The 21,541-nt window shown below is 55.3% G+C and overlaps 3 protein-coding genes across 4 annotated transcripts; all 3 read right to left on the reverse strand.

The window, feature by feature from the left end:
• Positions 1-2,485: 2,485 nt before the first annotated feature.
• C1QB (complement C1q B chain) lies at positions 2,486-4,947 on the reverse strand. The gene is made up of 3 exons (XM_041399128.1): positions 4,841-4,947; positions 3,494-3,653; positions 2,486-3,186 (listed from the first exon to the last, which is right to left on the reverse strand). The coding sequence occupies exons 1-3, from the start codon at positions 4,856-4,858 to the stop codon at positions 2,618-2,620; spliced, it is 747 nt and encodes a 248-aa protein (XP_041255062.1). The 5' UTR covers positions 4,859-4,947; the 3' UTR covers positions 2,486-2,617.
• A 947-nt stretch (positions 4,948-5,894) lies between these two features.
• Positions 5,895-7,999, reverse strand: C1QC (complement C1q C chain). Of its 2 annotated transcripts, XM_041399125.1 has the most exons (3): positions 7,889-7,999; positions 7,070-7,259; positions 5,895-6,849 (listed from the first exon to the last, which is right to left on the reverse strand). In XM_041399125.1, exons 2-3 carry the CDS (start codon positions 7,248-7,250, stop codon positions 6,293-6,295), a joined length of 738 nt encoding a protein of 245 aa, XP_041255059.1. In that variant the 5' UTR covers positions 7,251-7,259; positions 7,889-7,999; the 3' UTR covers positions 5,895-6,292. The 2 variants fall into 2 exon arrangements, with proteins under 2 accessions (XP_041255059.1, XP_041255058.1); XM_041399124.1 differs by lacking the exon at positions 7,889-7,999 and having other exon boundaries at positions 7,070-7,268.
• A 1,037-nt stretch (positions 8,000-9,036) lies between these two features.
• On the reverse strand, positions 9,037-11,085 carry C1QA (complement C1q A chain). The gene is made up of 3 exons (XM_041399126.1): positions 10,996-11,085; positions 10,111-10,299; positions 9,037-9,987 (listed from the first exon to the last, which is right to left on the reverse strand). Exons 2-3 carry the CDS (start codon positions 10,271-10,273, stop codon positions 9,419-9,421), a joined length of 732 nt encoding a protein of 243 aa, XP_041255060.1. The 5' UTR covers positions 10,274-10,299; positions 10,996-11,085; the 3' UTR covers positions 9,037-9,418.
• Between the last annotated feature and the right edge of the window lie 10,456 nt (positions 11,086-21,541).

Genomic DNA, 21,541 nt, shown 5'->3' on the forward strand with positions numbered 1-21,541 from the left:
AGGGAGCCATGGCAAGGGACATTTTGGCTCTGGCCTCAGTGAGTGCTGTAGCAGCTTGAGAGGAAGGGGCCTTTCCAGCTGAGGGGCTGCAGGCTGCAGCTTTGGGGCTTCCTACAGGGTCAGAAACATGCTGCCCACCCTGGGAAGAACTGAAGGGTGGTGTTTCATGGATCAACAACAGCTCCAGCACCCTCTGGGCCTCTTTTCTCATCCATTTTGGATACCCAGGGGGTGAGTATAGTGCAGCCTCAGGGGAGCAGGCAGCTGCCATCCCATGGGGCCACTGCCAGAGGTGGCATTGCTAGATGCTGGCTGAGACTCATGGGAGGAAATTATGCCCTCTGCACCTCTGGGCAGCAGTTCCCTCTGCACCTCTGTTTCCCAGCTGTGTAAGCATCGTGAGCTGCACTTACAGCTGCTGGAACCTGCACTGCCCTCTGACATTCCCCAGGCACAGCCAAGCCCCCAGAACCCTTTTGGCTCATACTGGTCAGACATCTCTTTTAAAAATAACCAGCTTTTTTCTTTACACCTTGTCAAAAATTAAAAATTATTATATCCATTACCTGGAAAGGCAGAAAGCTTCACCTTGGTGTCCAACAACATCCCAGGTCCCTTCCTACAGAGTTTTCTGCTGCCAGTGCCTGTCCTCTGACATGGGATTGTCCCATGCCAGAAGAAGAACTTCACATTTGCCTCCTTCAAATATCAGTGGGCTTCTGCCAGTTCATTTCCCAGACTTCAGGGCTCTTGGGATGGCAGCCCTGATCTCCAGAGTATCTCTGTTCCATGGTATGGTGTCTTCTACCTGCTGAGGGTTCAGGAGGCTCAGGCAGTGTGTGCTCCAGCCCTCTTTTGGGTGTCAAACATTTGCTTTTTCCCCCCACCTGCCTTGCCCAGCTCAGTTTTATTTGTGATGCTGCATCTCCAGCTGTGAAACACCGGGGGTTTGGTGGCTGAGAGCAGCAGAGCCTGGGGACGTGGCTGGCTGCACCCCAGGGGACAGAAGGCACAGATTTTGCTGCAGGAAGGATAAAGCTCCGAGGTGGTGGTGAGGAGGAGCTATGAACCGGGCTGATCCTGCCCTCTGCCTCCTCCCAGACCTTGTGGGCACAGCAGAGCCCCTGGCGCTGCCCGTCCCGGAGCTGTGCCGCCCAGCCGGCCGGGGGAGGCTGCTGCCGCTGCCAGCTGGGGACTGAGCCAGTGTCCAGTGCCACCCGCCAGTGTCCAGTGCCACCCGCCAGTCTCCAGTGCCACCTGCCAGTGTCCAGTGCCACCACCAGTCTCCAGTGCCACCTGCCAGTGTCCAGTGCCACCTGCCAGTGTCCAGTGCCCCCACCAGTCTTCAGCGCCACCTGCAGTGCCACCACCAGTCTCCAGTGCCACCTGCCAGTGTCCAGTGCCACCACCAGTCTCCAGTGCCACCTGCCAGTCTCCAGTGCCACCACCAGTCTCCAATGCCACCCGCCAGTCTCCAGTGCCACCTGCCGGCAGATCGCCCCGGACAGGAGGCTCCGAGCGGGTCACCACAGCCCGAGCCGCTGTCTGCGCTGGGGCCGGGAGCCCTGAGCAGCCCAGGGCTGGGGACCGGGACTCACGGACAAACTGCAGACCGCAGGGGTAACGCTCCATTAAATCTGCCCGTAGCACACTCACCTCCCCAAGACCTTTTATCATCATCCTTTCAATCCAGACCCTTTCAAATCTCAGACTCCCACAAAAGTTCCCGAATGCCCCGTGTCCAGGCCCACGAGATGGGCTGGGGGCTGCAGGCAGCCCACCCACACGGGTGCAATGCTGGGTTGTCACCTGCCCCGCGGCCAGGGCTGTCCCTGGGCTCCTCAGCTTTAATTCATCTGGACATTCCTGGGTCCACAGCTCTGCTGTTGATAAGGAGCGTGCTGGGAGGGCTTGGCTGTGCTCCAGGACGTGGAGCACAGCTCTCTGCGGGGGTTTGGAGGCTGTAGTGGGGCTGTCCTCCACACCACCCCCATCATGGCATCCGCTTGTTTGGCCCACACTGACCTGCCCCGCCCTGCCACAAGCTTTGACAACCTTCTGTGGGTATTTCTGTCACCGCAACCACCCCCCAAATAAAAAAAAGTCAGAGAGAGGTTGGTGGTGGCCAGATCCTGCCACTGCCAGGACTCTCCAGTACAGCACCATCTCCAGCATCTCCCCACCTACCACCAGTACCCAGTGGCCCCAGTTTTCCCACTATGTCACTGTCCTGCCCCCTACTAAAGGCTGAGCTGCCTCTCCATGTTTTCCTAACCCTGGGCTGGAACCCTTTGAGTAGCTCTGGATGGAGATACTCAGCCTGGTCTGCAGCAGGAACTGCTTGACTTGTCTGGCTCCACTCAGCAGTAAGGAGATGCTAATGAGCCTGGGCTGCACCCAAGAGGGTGAGAACCAGTGCCCTGGTTGTGTAAAAATTATTTGTGAGGAAAAAGGCAAAATCCTATCCAGAAAGGGACCAATAGTGCGAAGAGCTCTCATTTATTGTGCAAGAATGGCAGCAGTGTGCTTCAAGCACTAATTTGGGAGCAAAGAGTTTCCAAGGGAGTCCTCAGTTCTGCACGTACTGCAGAGATTGGCCAGACACATCTCCAGTGGGCTAAGCCTCAGGGAAGATGAGGAAGCCAGAGAAGATGCTGTCAGACCCTTCCAGCCCCACCAAGGAGTTCTTCTCTGTTGGCTCCAGCCAGACAGACTCGTTCATGGCCATCTTGAGGACCACACCACCTGTGGTGACCTGGAAACTGTTGTGCACGAAGTCACAGAAGGTCACCACCCTCTCGCCCCTGCTGGCACCCTGGCCCTTTTTGATGTTGAGGCACAGGTTGCCCCGGGAGGTGACGTGGTAGGTGAAGTAGTAGGTGCCGGGCACGCGGCAGGTGAAGCGGCCGTAGCGGTTCTCGTAGTGCCCCTTCTCGTTGGTGATGACGCGGTCGAAGCGGATGGGCTGCTCCCGGCGCGGGTAGGAGCTGATGCTCCTGGCAGCGGAGAACCCGGACTTGAAGGTGACCTTGTAGTCACCAGGTTCTCCCATGGGGCCTGGCGGTCCCCTGGTACCTGGTAAGCCCATTTGACCTGGGATGCCACTGGGACCGACCTTCCCAGGCTGTCCCGGCAGTCCCGGGACTCCCTTCTCCCCTCTCCCTTCTTCACTCTGGCCAGAGGGTCCTAGGAAAGAGGAGGAAGAGTTATTGTGGTCACAGCCAAGCCCCATTTGTCTGCAGAGAGGAAGCACGAGCAAGGAAACCTGTGCTGGGTGTGGTTCTCCACTGCCCAACAGGCAGGTGTGACACACCTTGCTGTCATCCCCCTCCTTCCCCAGGTTCCTTGGGGTGCTCCATCATCCCCACCTGACAAGACCTCAAAGAACTGGTGGAAATGGGTTGCTTTCCCAGAACCATGCACCTGGCACTGTCTTTCCTTGCTCTTGGCATTCACAAGACAGTGTTTTACCCACCTGTAGCCTCTTCCTTACCTTGTTCACCCTTTGGGCCGTTCTCCCCATCCCTGCCATCGCTGCCAGGCTGTCCTGGTAATCCTGGGATGCCCGGGATGGTGCCATAGGTCTTGCAGAGTGTGGCACTGGCAGGCTGCCCTCCAGCCAGGCAGATCAGCATAGCCCACAAGAGCCACATCTGTGGGAGCATGGAACGGTGTCAGGGGCTTTCCTGGGTGGTGGGAGGGCTGGGGAAGGCACTCTGAGCTGCTCTGAGAGATGGTGACTGCAAGTCTAGGTAATACCATCAGGCATCAGGGAGGGAAAACATCCTACTGCAGAGCCAAATCCACTTTCCTGCTGGCGCTGGAGCAAAGGACCTAACCCTTGGGCAAGGCAGAGCTTGCAGTTGCTCGTCATTCTTAAATCCCCATTTTACAAGTGCCCACAGCTTCAGCCACATGAATATTTGGGACAGGTTATCTCAGAGATCTGATGTCCAACGTGGCCGTGCTGCTGCCTTGCAGGAGAAATTCCCCATCTCATCTCAGGACCATACTTGCAGGGTAAAATCCTTACCCAACCAGAGCAGTTTTGTCATCTGCAAGGGAACAGGCCTTGCCTTCCACCAGCATGTCTAAGGGACAGCGCCAGTCCTTGAAGGTGGTAATGAGCCCCCAAACCTCCCTCCTCCATCCCACAGGTTCCCCTTGTGACCTGTCACACAGCTGCTCAATGCCAGAGGCATTTCTGTATCTAACAAGCCTCACTGGGACAGTTATCTGGGCTTCCATGCCTGGGGCCTTACCTTCTTCCTGCCCTTCCTGCCCAACTTCTTCCCCCAGATCCTGGTGTGGCCACATGTGGATAAGCACCGGGCCTTTGGGGGCTGTATCTGGACATCACAGCACCCCAGCCACAACTCCCCCACCTCAGGTGGATTTTCCCAGTGCTGAAGCTCTGGTGCCAGCAGGACAAAAGATTGGTGAGTTGGATCCTCCAGCCACAGCCGTTCTGATTTGGGTGCAGCAGGAACAAGGACTGATCCACAGGCTCCCAGCCCAGGCCCATCAGAAGACAGGAGCTTCTCAGGGCAGGAGAGCACTCCCAGGGCGCCTTTCAGACTGCACCTTTCAGTCTCTGACAACCCTTCTGGAACTCTGCCATCTCTGCTTTTATGTTTTCCTTCTTCTGGGTGTAACAGGAGGGGTCAGGGTCTCATCAGGGACCTCCACCACCCCAGACCAGCACCTCCACCCCCAGTTTCTCTTCTGCCCCAGGCCACAGGGAAGTGCCAGCAATGCAGGTGACTGTCACCCTACCAGAGCAGGGTTCCCCATGTGCTCCTGCCTGTGGGGGGAACCTTGGGCTCAGTCTTGCTCTTACCTTGAGCTCCTTGTTCATCAGGTGGGGAGATGGAGCAGGACACCCCCGTGTCCTGCTCAGAAATGCCCGAGAGGAGAAGCAGAAGTTTGCTGCAAGGGTTATTGTGAAAGGATCTGGGACACATCCCCTTTTTATCTTTAGCTCCTGTCCTTTTTCCGTGGCAGTTTCAGATCCTCCACAAATGCTGTTGTCAGCTGAGCAGGACAAGCCATCCCCAAATAGCACTCCGAGTCCCTCCAGCCACAGCTCTGCCCTGCAGGGTCCCTGGGTCCTGCTCAGGGGTGCTTGCTATGAGGAATACTCTTTGGAGCTCCAGATAAGTTTAAGGTAACCCATCAGAGCTGCAGAAATGTGCATGCACTCAGGCAGCCCTCCTCATGCTGCTCTGCACACTTCCAGCTCTGCAGGCCCAGGGGATGCTGCAGGGTCTCAGCATCCACCACCTTGAGTCTGTGCCTCGGACTCTTCTGAATATTGAGCATGGGAAGTGATTTTACCCTGTGGGAAAAGTATTCCCTGCTTTGGTTACTGCCTTGTGGAAGTGAAGTACAGGATGTTCGGAGAGGTGACTGCCTTGTTCCACCCTTCAATGTGTGACACCAGGAGAAATCCCTGCTGGGTTTTGGTGAGTTCTGCATCCTCCACAACCATGAGCTCCTTTGGTTGGGCTCAGGAAAGCCAGAGTGCTTCCCCAGCCTCAGCCTGGTAGGGACCCCAGGGATGTCCCAGCCATGGTGTTGGGGTTTCCTTTGCAGTCTGTGCTCCTGTAGAGCTTTGAAGGGAAGGGGAGTGTCAGGGTCCTGCTTGGATGAGTCTTGGTGCCCTCTTGATAGGGGCTGTGTGGGGACACAGGAACCATCCTGTTCCTGAAGCAGCAGGGGTCCCACTCCCTGTGCAAACGGGTGCAGGTGGGGTGTGGTGGTCTCTGATGCTGGTGAGGCTTGGGGACATGGTGATGCCACACAGATGGCCAGATGTCACCTGCATATTTGTGCACATCACAGAGAGGTAGGACATGGAGGAAAAAACACACTACACCAGGTGCACTGGAGAAGGATTTATTGACACTTTCCACAGCCAGCTCATGGCAAAGGGGTTGCTGCAGCCTGGGCCAGGACACCTGGCTGAACCTGAGGCAGCCCAGGTGGGGAGAGGAAAAACACAGGCAGACCTCTGAAGTAATGTGGGGTTAGCAAGGGGGGATGCACGTGGCAGGGCCAGCAGGACCAGGAGCTCAGCACCATCACTCTGGGTGCAGATGTACCAGATGTGCCTGTTCCCCCTGTGCAACAGCTACCATGCTCAGCCCCCAGACCGAGGGCTGGGTCTGGCTGCTGGGCTTGATGCCCTCCCTGCAGAGAAACTGGGAGCATCAGGAAGAGCCCAGCAGCGAGCAGTGTGTTCAGGGCAGGTAGAAGGTGTCGGGGTGCTGGGGTGAGCTCTGCTGCTCCTCTAGTCTGGGAAGAGCAGGAAGCCTGAGAAGATGCTGTCGGAGTTGGCGATGCCCACCATGCCGTTGTAGTCGTTCACTCCCAGCCAGACCTCGTCCGCAGCAGCCAGGTGCAGCAGTGTCCCCCCCGAGCTGACCTGCATGGTGTTGGTCTTGTGGTCACAGAAGCTGGCCATCCTCCTCTGGTTTTTGTGCAGGATGACACAGAGGTTGGCTGTGTGTGAGCTGTGGAAGACGAAGTAGTAGACCCCAGGGAACCTGCAGGTGAACTTGCCCGTGGTGGTGTTGTAGTCATGGTTGGTGTTGGTGATGACGTTGTTGAAAACCACGGGGATGTTCTTCAAGGGGTACTGGCTGGTCTGCCTCGTCACTGAGAACGCTGACTGCTGCTTCTGCTTGGAGCTGCCTGGCATTCCCGGGGGGCCGGCATGGCCCGGCTCCCCAGGGATTCCCATTGCACCAGGGAGCCCAGGGGGGCCACGCTTGCCTGGAGGGCCAGGGGGGCCTGGTTCCCCTTTCATGCCCTTGGGCCCTAGCTGTGTAGAAGAAGCTGGGATACCTGTGGGGTGGTGGGGTGTGAAAGGGAGTCAGTGTCAATGGCAGGATGTGGGGAGAGGTTTCTCTAGCCCCTTCTCCTTCTTTAGGCAGGAGAGTGCTGTTGCCTCTTCCACCTGACTACAGAGGATGCTCTCCACATCCTGCAAACCCAGGCAGACCAGCCATTGAGGACTCAGTGCGCCCTGCAAGAGCCCATGTGGTTTCCATCCTCAGTCACTCACCTGGCTCCCCTTTGGCTCCCTTCAGTCCATCCCGGCCATCCCTGCCTGGTATACCCGGCATGCCTGGCAGACCTGGGGCTCCATAGCAGCTGTGAGGGTTTTCTACAGCCACAGCAGAGCCCAGATTCAGGAGGAGGAGGGTGAGGGCCAGATAGAGCTGCTCCCAGAATCTGTTCTCCATTTTGGTGTTCTGTAGCATGGAAAGTGAAAGAAAGTGCTGGAGTGAGGGGTCACAGCAGGGTGGCTTGCAGGACACAGAGAAAAGGAGCCTGGATATACCAGGAACACCTGGGTGCCATGGGTGCATCCTCAATGTCCCACCTATACACACTGCAGGACAGTGGGGAGGTGGACATGTGGAGATGGACCCCAGGCACTTCTCCAGCCCCAGGGCAGCCCCTGATGGCACAGTGGGAGTTGGACTTTCAGTCTGGATGGAGCCATGAGGTCTGAGGTACCCATGGCCAGCCCCAAGCCCTCTGAGTCCCATGTCCCCAAACCCTGGAGATGCACACAGCACTGCAGACTGTCACCCTGTGCTGCACCGAGGCTGGAACTCCCTGCACACAGCTGATCTCCCTCCTCCTCCTCCAGCAGCTGGACTGTCCTGACTCTGTCCATCAGGATCAATCCTTCCAACAGCTGCTGCATCCTGTCTCCATCACAAGTGCGCAGCCCGTCAGTGTCTCTGCCTCCGTCCTCTTCTCCTCCTCCTCTCTCATCCACATCCTCCTCTCATTCTCCCCTTCTCCAGCAGTGTGCCATGCTGCTGGACTCCCAGTCCCACCCTCAAGACAGGGACCCTGCAGCACCTCTTACCTCTGGCGGGGACCAGGGCAGGGAAGCCAGGCTGCCGATCCCGCTGGGCGCGCGGTCACTGCCAGCACAGCGCAGTGGGTGCGGCTCCCTGACACCCTCATGGAGGAAGTCGCAGAGTTAGGAAAGGGTAAAGGGCCCATGTGAACACAGAACCCAAGCTGTTCTCTGCCAAATTCCACATCCTCCTGCCCGATGCTTTCTGCTGAGACAGCACTTTCTTGGCTCTCCATTGAAACCTGTACTGGTGCCTCTGCAACAGGAAGGACTGGAAGGAAAGAGGTGGGACACAGCTCAAAGAGATATGGCACAACCCCCAAGCCACTGCAGGGAATAGCCCTCCCCAAATCCCCTGCTTTCCCTCTTCCCTTGTTTCTGAGCAGAAGGACAGCTTGGGAGTAAAGCCTCAGGCCAGCTCCAGTGAGCTCCTGTGGCATTGAGGGGCTGTTGCAAGGTCACAGCCTGGCTCTGAGGGAAGATGCTGCACCCCTAAATAGGAATGGAAAATGTTTCCCTTTGAGAGTTTCTGATCTGCACCTTTCCCCATGCTCCAAGTTCTGCTGGGTGCTGGACTTGGTGAAGCCCCAAGATCCCTCACTGGGTTGTTGCTCCTTGCAGGTGACCCAGCCTCCTCCTCATAGCTCCAGGAATGGGAATATTTGAGTGCCCAGTGTTTGTGGAGCAGCTCCCCTGAGGAGCAGTCCCAGGGTATGGCATCTGATGGCAGCTCCAGCACCATCACCCCACAACCCCATCCATGTCCCAATGTCCCTGTCTCGCCTTGCTGTAATGCCAGAGAACCACAGCTGCCTTTTGCCTTCCTGGGAGAGTTTGGGTGCCAACTTGGGACCATGCAGGTGAGGTACAGGATCTGCTGCCTGTGTTTTCCCCTGCAGGACAGCTACCTTGGGCTCAGCAGAGAAGGACATACATAGCCCTGTCCCAGATGTTTCTTATTCCTCCCTGGAAGTGTCAGCTCTGATTGGACACTCCATTCCTCCCTGTCCTTCTGCCTTCGCAGTGCCAGGGACAAGCTGGAATCACTTCTCTCCCTGGCAGCTTGGGAAGGGGTCCAGGATATTGATGGTTTGGGGAAGATGCATGAGTAGAAAAGAAAACCCAAGGAGTAGTGGTAGAAGAAGCATTTATTTTTTACTGATGGGTTGACAGGATGTGTCCCAGTGCCAGGAAGGCTTTTGCAGTGGTTAGTGGAGCCGAAGCAGTGGCAGGCAGTGATTTCCCAGTCAGGAGCAAAGAGCTACAGCTGGTGACAACTGGGATTGGAGCTTGAGTGCCCAGGAGGAGAAAGGAATGAGGGTCCACAGCCTCCAGGACAGAGCAGGCAGGCTCAGCATGGAGGTGAGTGCTGCAGTGGTGACCCACATCTTGGCCAGTTGTGACACTGGGGAAGAACAGAACACTTCTGGATGCTCAATTTGGAACCATCCCCATGTGCTGTGGCACTAAAGCATCCCACACACCCAGAGGGGAGCAGCCAGGCAGGCAGACACCCCACGATGCTGTGGGAGTCCCTCAGGCTGTCTCTGGGGACACCAGGAACCCGCTGAAGACGCTGTCGACCTCGGAGCCGCTGTAAATGGCGCTGCCCTGGGCAGGGCTGGTGGTCAGGGACACGTGGTCATCTACGGCCAGGCTGAGCACGCTGCTGCCCGAGTTCACCTGCAGGATGCCGTGGCTGTTGTTGTCGCAGAAGCTGACCACGCCCCGCCCGTTCTTGGCGATGCTCAGACACAGGTCTCCGCTGGACACCACCTGGAAGGCGAAGTAGTAGAGCCCGGGAATGCGGCAGGTGAACTTCCCGGTCTGGGGGCTGTAGGAGTTCTCCTGGTTGGTGATGATCCTGTCAAACACCACCGTGGTGCCTGCGCGTGGCGGGGACAGCCTGGAGGCGGAGAAGGCGGGACGCGGGTGCTCCAAAACGTCACCAGCTTGCCCTTTGTGTCCTGGTGGCCCTCGCATCCCTGGCAACCCGTGATGGCCAAGAGAGCCAGGTAGGCCACGCATGCCTGGTGGGCCAGGAGGCCCTGGTTCGCCTGCATCCCCTTCGGGTCCCTTGATGCTCGGGCTCAGTGCCGCTCTCCCTGGGGAGAAGTGGGGAGGAGAAGGAGTTCATGCACATCTGGCATCTCCTGAGCTGCTCCCACAGCTTGGGATGCTCCTACCAAGAGGCTCCCAGGCCCCCAACATCCCTGGCTTCCTCTTACCTGGCTCTCCCACATCACCCTTCTGCCCTGGCCTCCCATCACGGCCAGGGACTCCAGGGGAGCCATTCTTGCCATCCGGTGCTCTACACACTCCATCCTCCAGCAGGGCCATGCCCAGCACTGCTGCCAGGGTACTGGCTGCCAGCAAGAATCCAGGTTGCATCCTGCTTCCTACAGCACAGGGATGAACTGGGGAGGGAGGCAAACACACAGATGAACCTTGGTCAGAGATAAGGTGTCCTCATCAGATGCATCCAGACATCTACTGAATTGTCCAGTATGGAGAACCAGACACCACATGCAGGGAAGGGTTTTGAGGCTCTGTGATCTGAAATCACTGATGGCACTGAAAATCTCTAGCATGCACATGACAGAGCTCTGGGATTGAAAAGCCCAGGACATGGAGCATGGCACAAGCCCTTTCCTCCGTGTCCTGGGCAGGGGTAGGGGCACCTCAGATGCCTGTAGAGGATGTTTATTCCAGTTTGGGGGGAGAAGCACTGCTATGTGGGGCAGTGGTCCCATGGGATAGAGAGCACAAAGGAGGAAAGGATGCAAAGACATGACAGTGCTAAACAGGAAAGGAAAAAATGGCAAATGGGATCCAAACCTCCAGCACACAGAGCTGGGAGAAAGGACATGGAGCTATCCCAAAACCTGAGGTTCTCAGCCTGGGACAAATCTGCAAAGCCCAGTGATGTCCACAATCACACAGAGCAAGGACAGATTCCTGCAGATTCCTCTTCCCCCCACATCATCTTCTCCCTGCTTTTCTACTTTGAACCCTTGTGGAGGGGGAAGTGAAGAACGAAGGAGAACAGGGAGCAAGGACTGGAAAATGGTGGCAGAAGAGGAGAGTGTCCCCAGCTGTTTGTGGTGAATTACCTTGGTGCAGAGGCTGAAGACAGGGCAGTGTGAGCAGCTCCGTTTGCTGGAAGCTCTTCTCTGGGAGTAGGGAGGAAGAGGAGAGGGGTGGGAAGGATGAACTTGCATGCACTGCGGTTTGCCTGGTTGGAGAGGGGATGTGCTGAGTTTCACTTTCTCTCTAAGAGAAAGAAACTTGTTCCCCTTTCCATGCTTGTTTCTGGCTTTACTGGAAACAGCTTGGTCAGGGAGAGTGCAGCACCATTGAGTGCCTAGCTTGGCCCAGCAGTAGGGGCTGGGGGTGACGAGGCACAAAGCAACATGACTGGAGGATCACAGGCTGCTGAGATAGCAGGAGAGGACAGGTGATGGGAGTACCAGGTGTCACAGCCACCCAAGGGATGCTCAGGGCAGGAGAGCACCCTTGGAGGCCTCTGCTCTGGGTGATGGGCACAGTGTCTGTCACTTTGTCATGGTGCTGCTGGGTGCTGACCCCTCCAGATGCCCACCTTGGCACTGCACTTGGATGGAGCAGAATCCAGCAAAGGGATCATCAGTGCCTGTGTGGCTCAGATGGGCCTCGAGTATTTTGGTTGGATATTAGGGAAAGGTTCTTCCCCCAGAGGATGGTTGGGCACTGCCCAGGCTCCCCAGGGAACAGTCATGGCCCCAAAGCTGCCAGAGCTCCAGGAGTGTTTAGCCAATGCTCTGAGGCACAGGAAGGGATTGTTGGAGTGTCTGTGCAGGGCCAGGAGTGGGACTGATGGTCCCTGGGGGTTTCTTCCGACTCAGGATAGTCCATGACCTCCTTCCTTCTGCCCTCACTTTAGTGCTTTGGGGACCTGGTGTCTAGAGTAGGGTGGGAAAAGATGAGGACGCCTGGCACTGCTGATGCTCTCAGTTCCCTTTGGGTAGCTGTGCCTTGCACCAGCCAGATCTGGGCAACCCCAGGAGCTGTGTGTGGCCTCGAGATCTGCCAAGTGAAACACCAGCACCTCCTATCACTGAGTGCAGGGAATGAGTCCAGGGATGCACACTCAGCTCTGCTGAACAAGATCCCCAAGACGCCACCACTCCTCAAACCCCATCCCATGAGCACGGGAGGTGCCACAGTGACTCTAGTAGTTGAACATCCTTGGGACCCTGGGGACCACCCAGGCCCCCCCATGGGGGACACAGTTGGCAATGAGGAGGGGCCCTGTCATCCATGTCCCCTTGAATGTCCTTTCAGGAATCCTGTGGCAGCTGCCCTGGAGCTGAGGCTCAGGGGAGGATATCCAAGGAAAGAGAACGGTAAGCAGACCTGGCATTAGGGTGACTCCAAAGTCCAGGGGGATTGACAAACCCCCTATCCCCTCTGCCTTTTGATTCCTGCATTCCCAAGGGAGGTTTTGCATCATTTCTAAAACAGCTGAAAAAGGCAATGACCAAAACTCAGTCCAGAGACCCTTGCCAACAGAGATCTGTCACTGAGTTGGTCTTTAATTCATTGACTAGATGCACACTTAATGCAATATGTTACACATTTTTAATCAAAATGTTACTCCATAATAAATCAGATGCCCAGAAGAAATGTGATTTTATTTTATCAGCAGAGTTCTCCTATCAACCCATCCTGTAACCATGTCAAGACAAGATGACAGGTGAGTTGGAAAGGACCTACATTCTGCCAAATGGTATTTCTGGACAGTAATTGTATTTCTGTCCTATTGCCCTTTCTTAATACACAGCCCAAATTAGACCACTCCATCATTTCACCCAGCATTGATTGATGGCGGTGTCCTCATGCTCTGTGTCCTTTGTCTTCTGCTGTCCCCTTAACACCATTTAAATGCTCAATTACAGAGGCTGCCTGTGGGTTTCCAGGATCTCCTGAGAGCTGGTGTTGGTCCAGGTGTTCCCTCCCCCAGGTCATTGAGATTTCTGAGAAGTGTTGAGCCCCCTCACTTGACTTTTAGAGTTGCTGTGGTCAAGCCAGGCCTTCCTCTCCCATCCTCTGAGCAACTCCTCCTTCTCCTCTCTGCAGCTGAGACATCCCAGACTGGTTTGTGTTGGAAGGGACCTTAAAGCTCATCTTGTTCCACGCCCTGACATGGGCAGGGACGCTTTCCATGTCCAGCCTGGCCTCAGACATTTCCAGGGATGGGGCAGCCACAGCTTCTCTGGGCAACCTGTACCAGGCCATCTCCACCCTCAGAGGGAAGGATTCGTCCCCAACACCCAATCTGACCCTGCCCTCTGGCAATGGGGAGCCATTTACAGCGACAGCCGTGGCTCCGGAGGCGCCGGCCGCGGGGAGGCAGCGCGAGCATTGCACGGCGCCATCCCGGAGGCTTCTGCAGACGGAACTGCCAGCACAGAAATGCCCCAGGCTGGCCCCTGCGGCTCTCCGCCTCCCGCTGCCGGGAGCAGGGGGATGCGGCGGGGCCGGCAGCGAGGGGACGTGCCGCGAGATGGCACTGCTGCCTCGGCCGGCGCGGAGCCCCCGCCCGCCGGCCCCGCCCGCCGGCCCCGCCCCTCCCTCTGCGGGCTGGGCGGCCGCGGTGTGCCCGGGGCTCCTGCGCCCGTCCAGCTCGGACAGCTGTGCCAGGCGCCCCGCGGTCGCACGTGGAGCCGGGATAACCCATGTCCCCCAGCAGCCCCAAAGGCCCCTTCCCCAGGCTGGGGGCGGTTTGGCGCTCCCTGGGACGGGGGGACAAGCGGGCTTTGCTCGGTGACGATCGGGCCGTGGCGGGAGGTGCGGGGCCCGTACAGCCCTGCTGGGTTCTCCTCCCAGCAGGGCACCCAGCAGCACCACGGCCAGGCTCCAGCATGGAGCAGGGGCTGACGCCATGCAGGGGAGCTCCGACGACATGGAATGGGACCAGCCCCAATGAGAGATTACCTGGAATAGCCAGAGGATGTAGATGCTCCGTAGAGTCCCAGGTGTCACAAAATCATCCCCAAAGAAGATGATGCCTTGGTACTTGGGGAACCTGAGCACTCAGGTGAGCATCCACATGATTTAGGGCACCTGTTACTGCCTCTTGGCACTGCTGCACACCCAGGAACTCTGCTTCAGATGATTTTTACCCTGAGCACCCCTCCTCCTTTCAGCACGGGGCAGCTCCTTCTCCTCTAGCTGCCCACCCAGCTGGGGGTGCCAGGCGAGGCGGGTCAGTGCCCTCCCAGCCCTGCAGCCCTTCGTGGAAGGGAAGTGACCCCTGCACAGCCTCCCCCCGCCCCCAGTGCCTGCAGGCACGCACGCGTTACTGACAGCAGACAACAAGGAGAGATGCTGCTGTGCTGCCTTCCCTGCTGGGGATCCCTGGGGTGCCGAGCTGACAGGCAGGAGCTGCCAGAGGAGGATAAATCAGGCAGCTGGCACTTACCTGTCCTGAATGGGAGGCAGTGATGGAGATCACAAGTGCTGGCAGGTAGCACACACTCCTCTGCTGCCAGTCACCAGCGTCCCAGTGGGCCACCTGCATCCACTGGGAGGTGAGGACAGCTCACAGCATCCACCTTTCTGCAGCCACTGGTGGCTTAATGGTGCCTGATTAACCACATAGATGGATGTTGTAGCTGTTGAGCTGGGCTGTCGCAAATAGAATCAGAGAATTATGGAAGCATAAAGTTTGGAAAAGCCCTCTAAGATCTTGGACTCTAAACATTAACACACCAGGTTAATGCCAGGTCCGTCACTGAACCAGGCCCCCAAGAGCCACATCCATACCTCTTAAATCCCTCCAGGGATGGTGACACCAGCACTGGCCTGGGCAGTTGTGCCAGTGCCTCACAGCTCTTTCAGTGAAGGAATTTTCTCTAATATCCAGCCTAAACCTCCCCTGGCACAACTTGAGAACATTTCCTCTTGTCCTATCACTTGTTACCTGGGAGAAGAAACCAACCCCCACCTAGATCCATCGTCCTGGCAGGGAGTTGTGGAGAAAGATGGTGCCCTGGAAGGATTTAATGAGATGCCAGGTGAGAATCAGGCTGCAAAGCCACTTGCCACATTGTGTAACACTGTGTGGCACACTGCCACGTGTCTGAAATGTTTTTAATTGCTGTCCCAGGGGATAAGTTATTCTTATGATGGATGCTTGCACAGAGCAGGTGTGAGGAAGAAACACAGGTATGTGGTTTAAGAGCCAGGATTTCAGGCTCCAGCCCTTGCTGGCTGTCTCCTGTCATTGATGCACATCTCTGTTGGCTCATGGGACAAGAGGAGATAGATGAGTGCTGAGCTGCCCTGGGCAATGCTGGGAAAGCTCTCCTTCCCTGTTGAGGATGTCAGGGCTTGTCATTATTCGACATCTATTGGTTAATTTGGCTGATTGTTCCCCATTCTTTAATGTATCCGTTATTTATTCTCTGGTGTAACAAGCAGTACCAGATTGATCACTTTGGCATGTAAATGAGCTGCTCTAGTGCTTGTGACTGAAATTTGTAGACTGGGGGAGTTTGCAATCAAACACAGCCGGAATCTAAATTACAGCATTTCAGGCAATAATAGCAGGGAGAAGACAGGAAGGATGTGCCATAAATAAGATGGTATCAGAGCAGGGTGCCCTGAGCTGTGCTGACAACACACCAGGAGCCCCAGGGTGAGCAGCAGGAGTCCCTGCCCTGCAGAGCCAGGCTATCCTGGCAGGGCTGGCTCCTTCCCCAGGGAACAAGGGCAAACAGAGGAAGCAAAAGGATTTTGGGAATGGTAGGGCCTGGCTGGGGACCAAAGGCTGCTCACGCTGGTCTCTGAAGAGCGTGGGTAAAGTGTTTACAGGACTACAGGCTGCAGGGAACCTCCGGACTCTAGTATAGAATACTGATTTGATTGCCACCATGGATCATGTTTGGCATCTTCCCACCTCCATCAAAAGTCAATGGAGGCATCCAGGATGAGATTCTGTCCATCTTAGGGTCAGTAAGTGAGTAAGGGATTGAAATGCCCTAGGCCTTCCTGCAGGCAGTGGACACAGCTGGGATGGGATCAGGAAGCCAACCTGGACCTTTGCAACGTCAGGGGAGAAGAGCCTGTAGCCTTCCATGCCAGGGTATACCTGGAACAAAGTCCCACCAGAGAGCAGGGATGTCCAGCAGGCAGTGTGCTGTGGATCTCAGCAGAACTGCAGAAAGGACCTCAGGAATCCCCAGTCCAGCTCCCTGCTCATGGCAGGACTATTCCAGCATTAGATCAGGCAGGATGTGGCTTTACCTACCTGAGTCTGGAACCCCCCAAGGACAGAGATCGCCATTGCTCCAGTGAGCTGTCTTAGAGCCGGACCACACTCAGGCAAAGAAATGTTTTCTGATGTCCATCCCAAATCTCTGAAGGCGCCCTGTGTGCCCACCACCCCTAGTTATGCCATTTGTCATCACAGATGTGTTTGGCTCTGTTTCCTTGCAATTATTCCCAAGCAGCTGCAGCAGAGATCAGCTCCCACCTCACCCTCCCCTTCCCTTGGCTGACAGCGAGGTGATCTCCCCACTGCTGATCATAAGGATGAACAATTTCCCTTGAACTGGCCACACTCTCCCTGGTGCAGCAGTTTAGCTCGCCTGTGCTTTATTCACATTCAGCCTGGTGCCCACTGATTCCCACCCTAACCCTTTCCCTACTCCAGCAATGAGTCCTGAGTGTGTTCACCCCTTAAGGAGAGTCCATGGTAGTTCCTAAACACCCCAAAAGGTTTAAAAATAGCTTGAAGAGCCATATTTACAAGGCAACAACAACAAAATTGTAATTCTTGTCCTTCCTTTCCCTCTTGGCTTTACGCTACAGGTTCAGGAGATGAGGCTCTGAGACACATCCTGGACATGGTGGGATTCCCTTCAAATCCCATGGGATGGCCATAGTGGAGGGCACGCACAGGGTGCCACTCTCTAGGCTGTGAGTTTTGCTGCCTCAGTTCTGGATCTGTGGGATTTGGACTCTTCCAGGCCTTTAGGCCGTGGTGAGACCTTCAGGAATCTCTCCACCAGGCAGGGATGTGCTCATCCCAATGGATTGGGAACCATCAGGCACTGGTTTGCAGCAATGTTGTGCTTCCCCGCTGGGCTGGGATGACCAGCACAGATCCTCCCTGTACCCTGTGCCCAGACAGATCCGGAAAGCTACTGGAGCATCATGCCCCCTTCCCAGACTTACCTCCATGGTGTGACCTGCTTTCCCTGACATCAGGCCTTGAAAATGCAGTGGAAGTTTCCTGCAGGTGAGACTCGGTGTTAACTGGGTCATGGCAGCTGGAGGTCTGTGCTGGCTGCAGCCAATTACACCTCATTTTTGTTCAAACTCACTTTCCACAGGGGCTTTTCTGGGAACTCAGCTCTCCTCTACCTGCCCTTGGCTGCTGGATCGATGTGAGCTCCCAGGCTCAGTTGTCTCGTCTGCCCAATTTGGAGGGCGGCTGATTGCTGATCCTGAGGCTCTGATTGCCTCTGCCTGTGGCCAGCAGGGCCCCAGCGTGTGCCTCAGACTCCATCAGCCAGCCTTGCACTCAGCTTCCCAAGGAATACCCCAGCAGTGCTGAGCACAGCTGGGAAGGATGTTTCCAAGGTAGGGAGGTGTTCAGGCTGCATTGGGCTGGAGGCCACGGTGCCCATCCCATTCCTGTGCTCTGAAAGCCACACACCTCGAGTGGAGGGAGTCTGCCCATGGCAGGGGGTTGGAAGGAGGTGGTCTTTAAGGCTGCTTCCAATCCAAGCCATTCCAGGATTTTATGGCCCTGGTCTCACGAACACAGACCTTCAGCAGCTCTGATTTTGGTGGCTCTCTGGCTTTGCTCCCAAGCAGAGGGCAGCACTACCTGTATCCTCAGTCCTGGGGTGGTCCACATGATTCTGAGGCACTTCCATCAGCTCAGCAGCTCCCTGCCCTCCATGAACACATCCCAACCTCTCTGCTTCTGCTAGGAGCTCACCCTCCTCAGCCACCTTCACTGCTTCCTACCAGGACACAGCACCTTCCCAGCTGAGACAGACACTTCCACTTGCAATGGCATGAGCCACTCAGGATTCACTCCCGTCCAAGTCCTCTCCTGCATGCTGAGGTCAAGCCCATGTCCTTGCTGCCAACTCAGAAACAAATCAGTCAACAGCTCAGAGGCCTCTCCAGACTCTTCGTGTGGGAGCAATTGTGTGGCAGCCCCAGCAATGACTCCTTGTCCTGACGTTCTTCTTCACCTGGACTTTTAATTTCAGAGCTCCAACGGGTCTGAACACTCTTTTTCCAAACACCCCAGTGGGTGGCCCAAAGTCCTGAAACAGCTCCACACTCCAGATCCTGAGGGAAGTTTGCACTGGTGGCAGAAGATAGCTGTGATCCTGTGGCGAGGATCCTATGTCACCAGAGCAGGGAACCACAGAGCATCCTGAAAGGTGGCTACCTCTGGACAGTAGGCCCTTGTCCTCTGGATATTGGGAAGAAATTCTTCCCTGTGATGGTGGGCAGGCCCTGGCACAGGTTGCCCAGAGCAGCTGTGGCTGCCCCTGGGTCCCTGTCAGTGTCCAAGGCCAGGTTAGATGGGGTTTGGAGCACCCTGGGACAGTGGAAGGTGTCCCTGCCCATGGCAGGGGCGGCACTGGATGAGCTTTAAGGTCCCTTCCAACCCAAACCATCCTGGGATTCTATGATTCCATGGTCTGATCTGGTGGACACAGAGGTCCCAGCATGAAGCCAAGCACAAGCACAAGGTGATACATGCAGGACCCTACAGCTGGGCTTTATGTGGCATTTCACATGACAAAAAGATTGCATTTTTATTTCCAGGTCAGATTAATCCTGTAATGAGACATATTTGGTTGCATTAGCCTTCGTGATGAGGATTCAGGGCTGGGCAGTGGAATCTCTAAGGCACTCTAATCCTTCCAGTAATGCCTGAATTTTTTCAATTTAATTTACTTGGAGAAGTCAAATGAAGCCTCTCATTTGCCACAATGATACAAGGAGATTACAGCTTGTGCCTCCCATTCTCAGTCCTGAGCTGGATGAATCTCCTTAATTCCCTAAAAGCCCATATTATTGGAATGTGTGTTTGTTCTCAAGTGTCTCCTACACTGCTCTGATGTAGCATCCCCTGGGTAGGGCCATATCCTTGCACTTGGAGCTGGATGTGCCTCACCAGGGCTTAAGAGGGGATTTACTGAGCCTTTCAAATTGTCTCCCTCACTAATTAATGACCAGGTTTCAGGTTCAAAACATGCACTTAAATAAACTGCCAAAGTGCATTTCATTAATCTTAATTAATGATTTAAATACTTGGAAGCCTCTGCTCAGGCCCTGTGATTGATGGCAGCTCTGTCACTCTTCTTCTCACCCCTGCCTGTACAGTGGGGACAGGGACAAGGACCTGTCCCTTTGCCTGCTGCTTCGACATCCAGGCAGAGCACCATTCTGGAGGGTTTGAAGTGCTTGATCAGAATGTGAATGAGTGACAATTGTTGCTCAGACAGGAAAACTCCCCTGAATATAAACTGTGTTTTGGGTGTGCAGCCACTGCAGCAAAGCGTGACAATAGCCAGGGCTGGTGGAAAACAGGCTTTGCAAACCACAGGAGGGAAGAACTGGGCAAAGTGGGCAAGAAATTGCACTTCAGACCCCTGCAAAGGTCCGTCCACATCCCTGCAGGGCTTGGACAGCTCAGGGGGCACAAAGAGTATTCAGTGCCCTTGCGCTTGAGGTGGCACCAGGAGCATTTCCCAGTGCTGAGATGCTGAGGGAAGACCTTCCATCAGATGCACACATGGAACTGTGCATATGGTCATGGGAATGTGAATTAAGGGGGGAAGGACCCTCCTGCATTGCCAAAAAACTGCTGCTGAGTCTGAACATGGAGGCTGCACCCTGGATTTGCTCTCTGCCTGCTGGAGAATCTCTGCCAAAGCTCCAGAGGAATTAGGGTAGAGATAATTATCAATTTAGAGACCAGAGGATGTGATAAAATCTTGTTTGAACATCTACAAAGGCGCAGGAAGAGAAAATGGCAGGAGGGGGAGCTCAAACACTACCCTGGGGCTATCCCGATACTCCCCAAAGGAGAACCATCAGCCCACCCAATGTCCAGAAGTCATGGTGGACACAGGGACACAGTGCCAGGTGGGGACCCAGACTCCCAAGGAACAACCCCCTTGTCCATCGCCCCTTCCAGAGGTGTCCCACCAGAGCCGTCTGTTCAAGAGTGGAGGTGTGAAAATCATCACTGGAAGTAGCTCTTGGGGTAACCTTTTGGACCAAAGACATTGCTGCCCTGGGTGTGAGACCCAACGTGGGATGTGGGGGAAGAGCATTTTTTGACTTATTGTGGATAAACTGGGTGTCTGAGCCCAGCTGCTGGAGGGATCAATATTGCACATACGTGTGTGTGTGTGTGTGTATTTATATTCTCTCTATCAGACCTGCACCCTGCTCAGCCCCAGGAGCAGTAGGATGAGGCTCTTTGGTGCTGTTGATGTTCTTGTGGGTGCTCCAAGTGTCTGTCTGTGAGCTGTGTGGCCAGGCAGCTGTCCAGGTGTACACTTACACAGGTACAGAGGTGTAGATGCAGCACAGGTGTGTGCTGTACACATCTTCATCCTCACTACTGATAGACCTGGGGACAGGTAGCTGCAGCAGCCTCATGTCCCTCAGCTGCTGGACCCAGCATAATGTGCTTCCACTAACAAAAAATACTGAAGCCAACAATTTAGTGAATTAGAGACTGGGAATCAGCAAAGGAACTACCCACACTTGTCTCTGCTGTGTCCCTGCTGCAGACCCTGAAGTGCTGCATCTCTGGGTGTACAGGCAGGGAGAGGAAAACATAATCTTTTGGGGAGAAGACCAAGAAACTCTGCCCATGATGTTGTTCTTCCAGGAGATGAGCATGCTGCCGCTCCTCTGGGATCGCACCAGCTTGGTGTGTGACACACAAAGACTCTCAGCATCCCAGTTACTCTGTGCTTTGGAGCTGCAGGTGAGACAGAGCTGTCTGCAGAACTGCAGTGGTACATGCTTGAATTTTCACTGATACCTGGCTCCTCAACAGCAAAATCCTTGTTCCCTCTCTGGCCGTTCCCTTCTCCCAGACAAGAATCAGGAAGGGATGCTCCCTTGCTTTCAGGAACTCTGATAAAAATGTATTTTTTAAAGCTCCATTTCCCTGAGCGATGACATTAAGCATAATACTTGGTTTCTGCCTAAAGAGGTATCTTTTTTCCCATCTGGTGAAGGAAGAACCTTAAAAACATTATTAAAAGGCTACTGCCAGTTTAGACATGAAAAGCTGGGAGTGACAATCCAAAATCAATAATGGTTTTTAATTCAGACCTCATCTGAAGCTGGAATGGGTTTGGGGCAGAGCATGTGGTTTACCAGCACCCCCAGGGTGATGCTGAGAAGCATTTCTAAATTTCTGGAAGACTTACGGACACTAGACTATGGATATCATGTAGGGTGGCAGCATTTTCCAGGTGGCTCTGGGGTCCAGATGTGTCCTGAGCAGCAGCTGTGACCTTCTGTCAGCCCTGTCCTTTGGCTGGGTGGGGATGGGGCCCCTTCCCTCCTGCTGTGCCTCAGGGCTGTGCCTCTGGCAGCCTGGTCCCTGGGCTC

The sequence above is a fragment of the Onychostruthus taczanowskii genome, unplaced genomic scaffold, assembly GCF_017590055.1.
Source record: "Onychostruthus taczanowskii isolate IOZ18803 unplaced genomic scaffold, ASM1759005v1 scaffold155, whole genome shotgun sequence".
Classification (NCBI taxonomy): Eukaryota; Metazoa; Chordata; class Aves; order Passeriformes; family Passeridae; genus Onychostruthus; species Onychostruthus taczanowskii.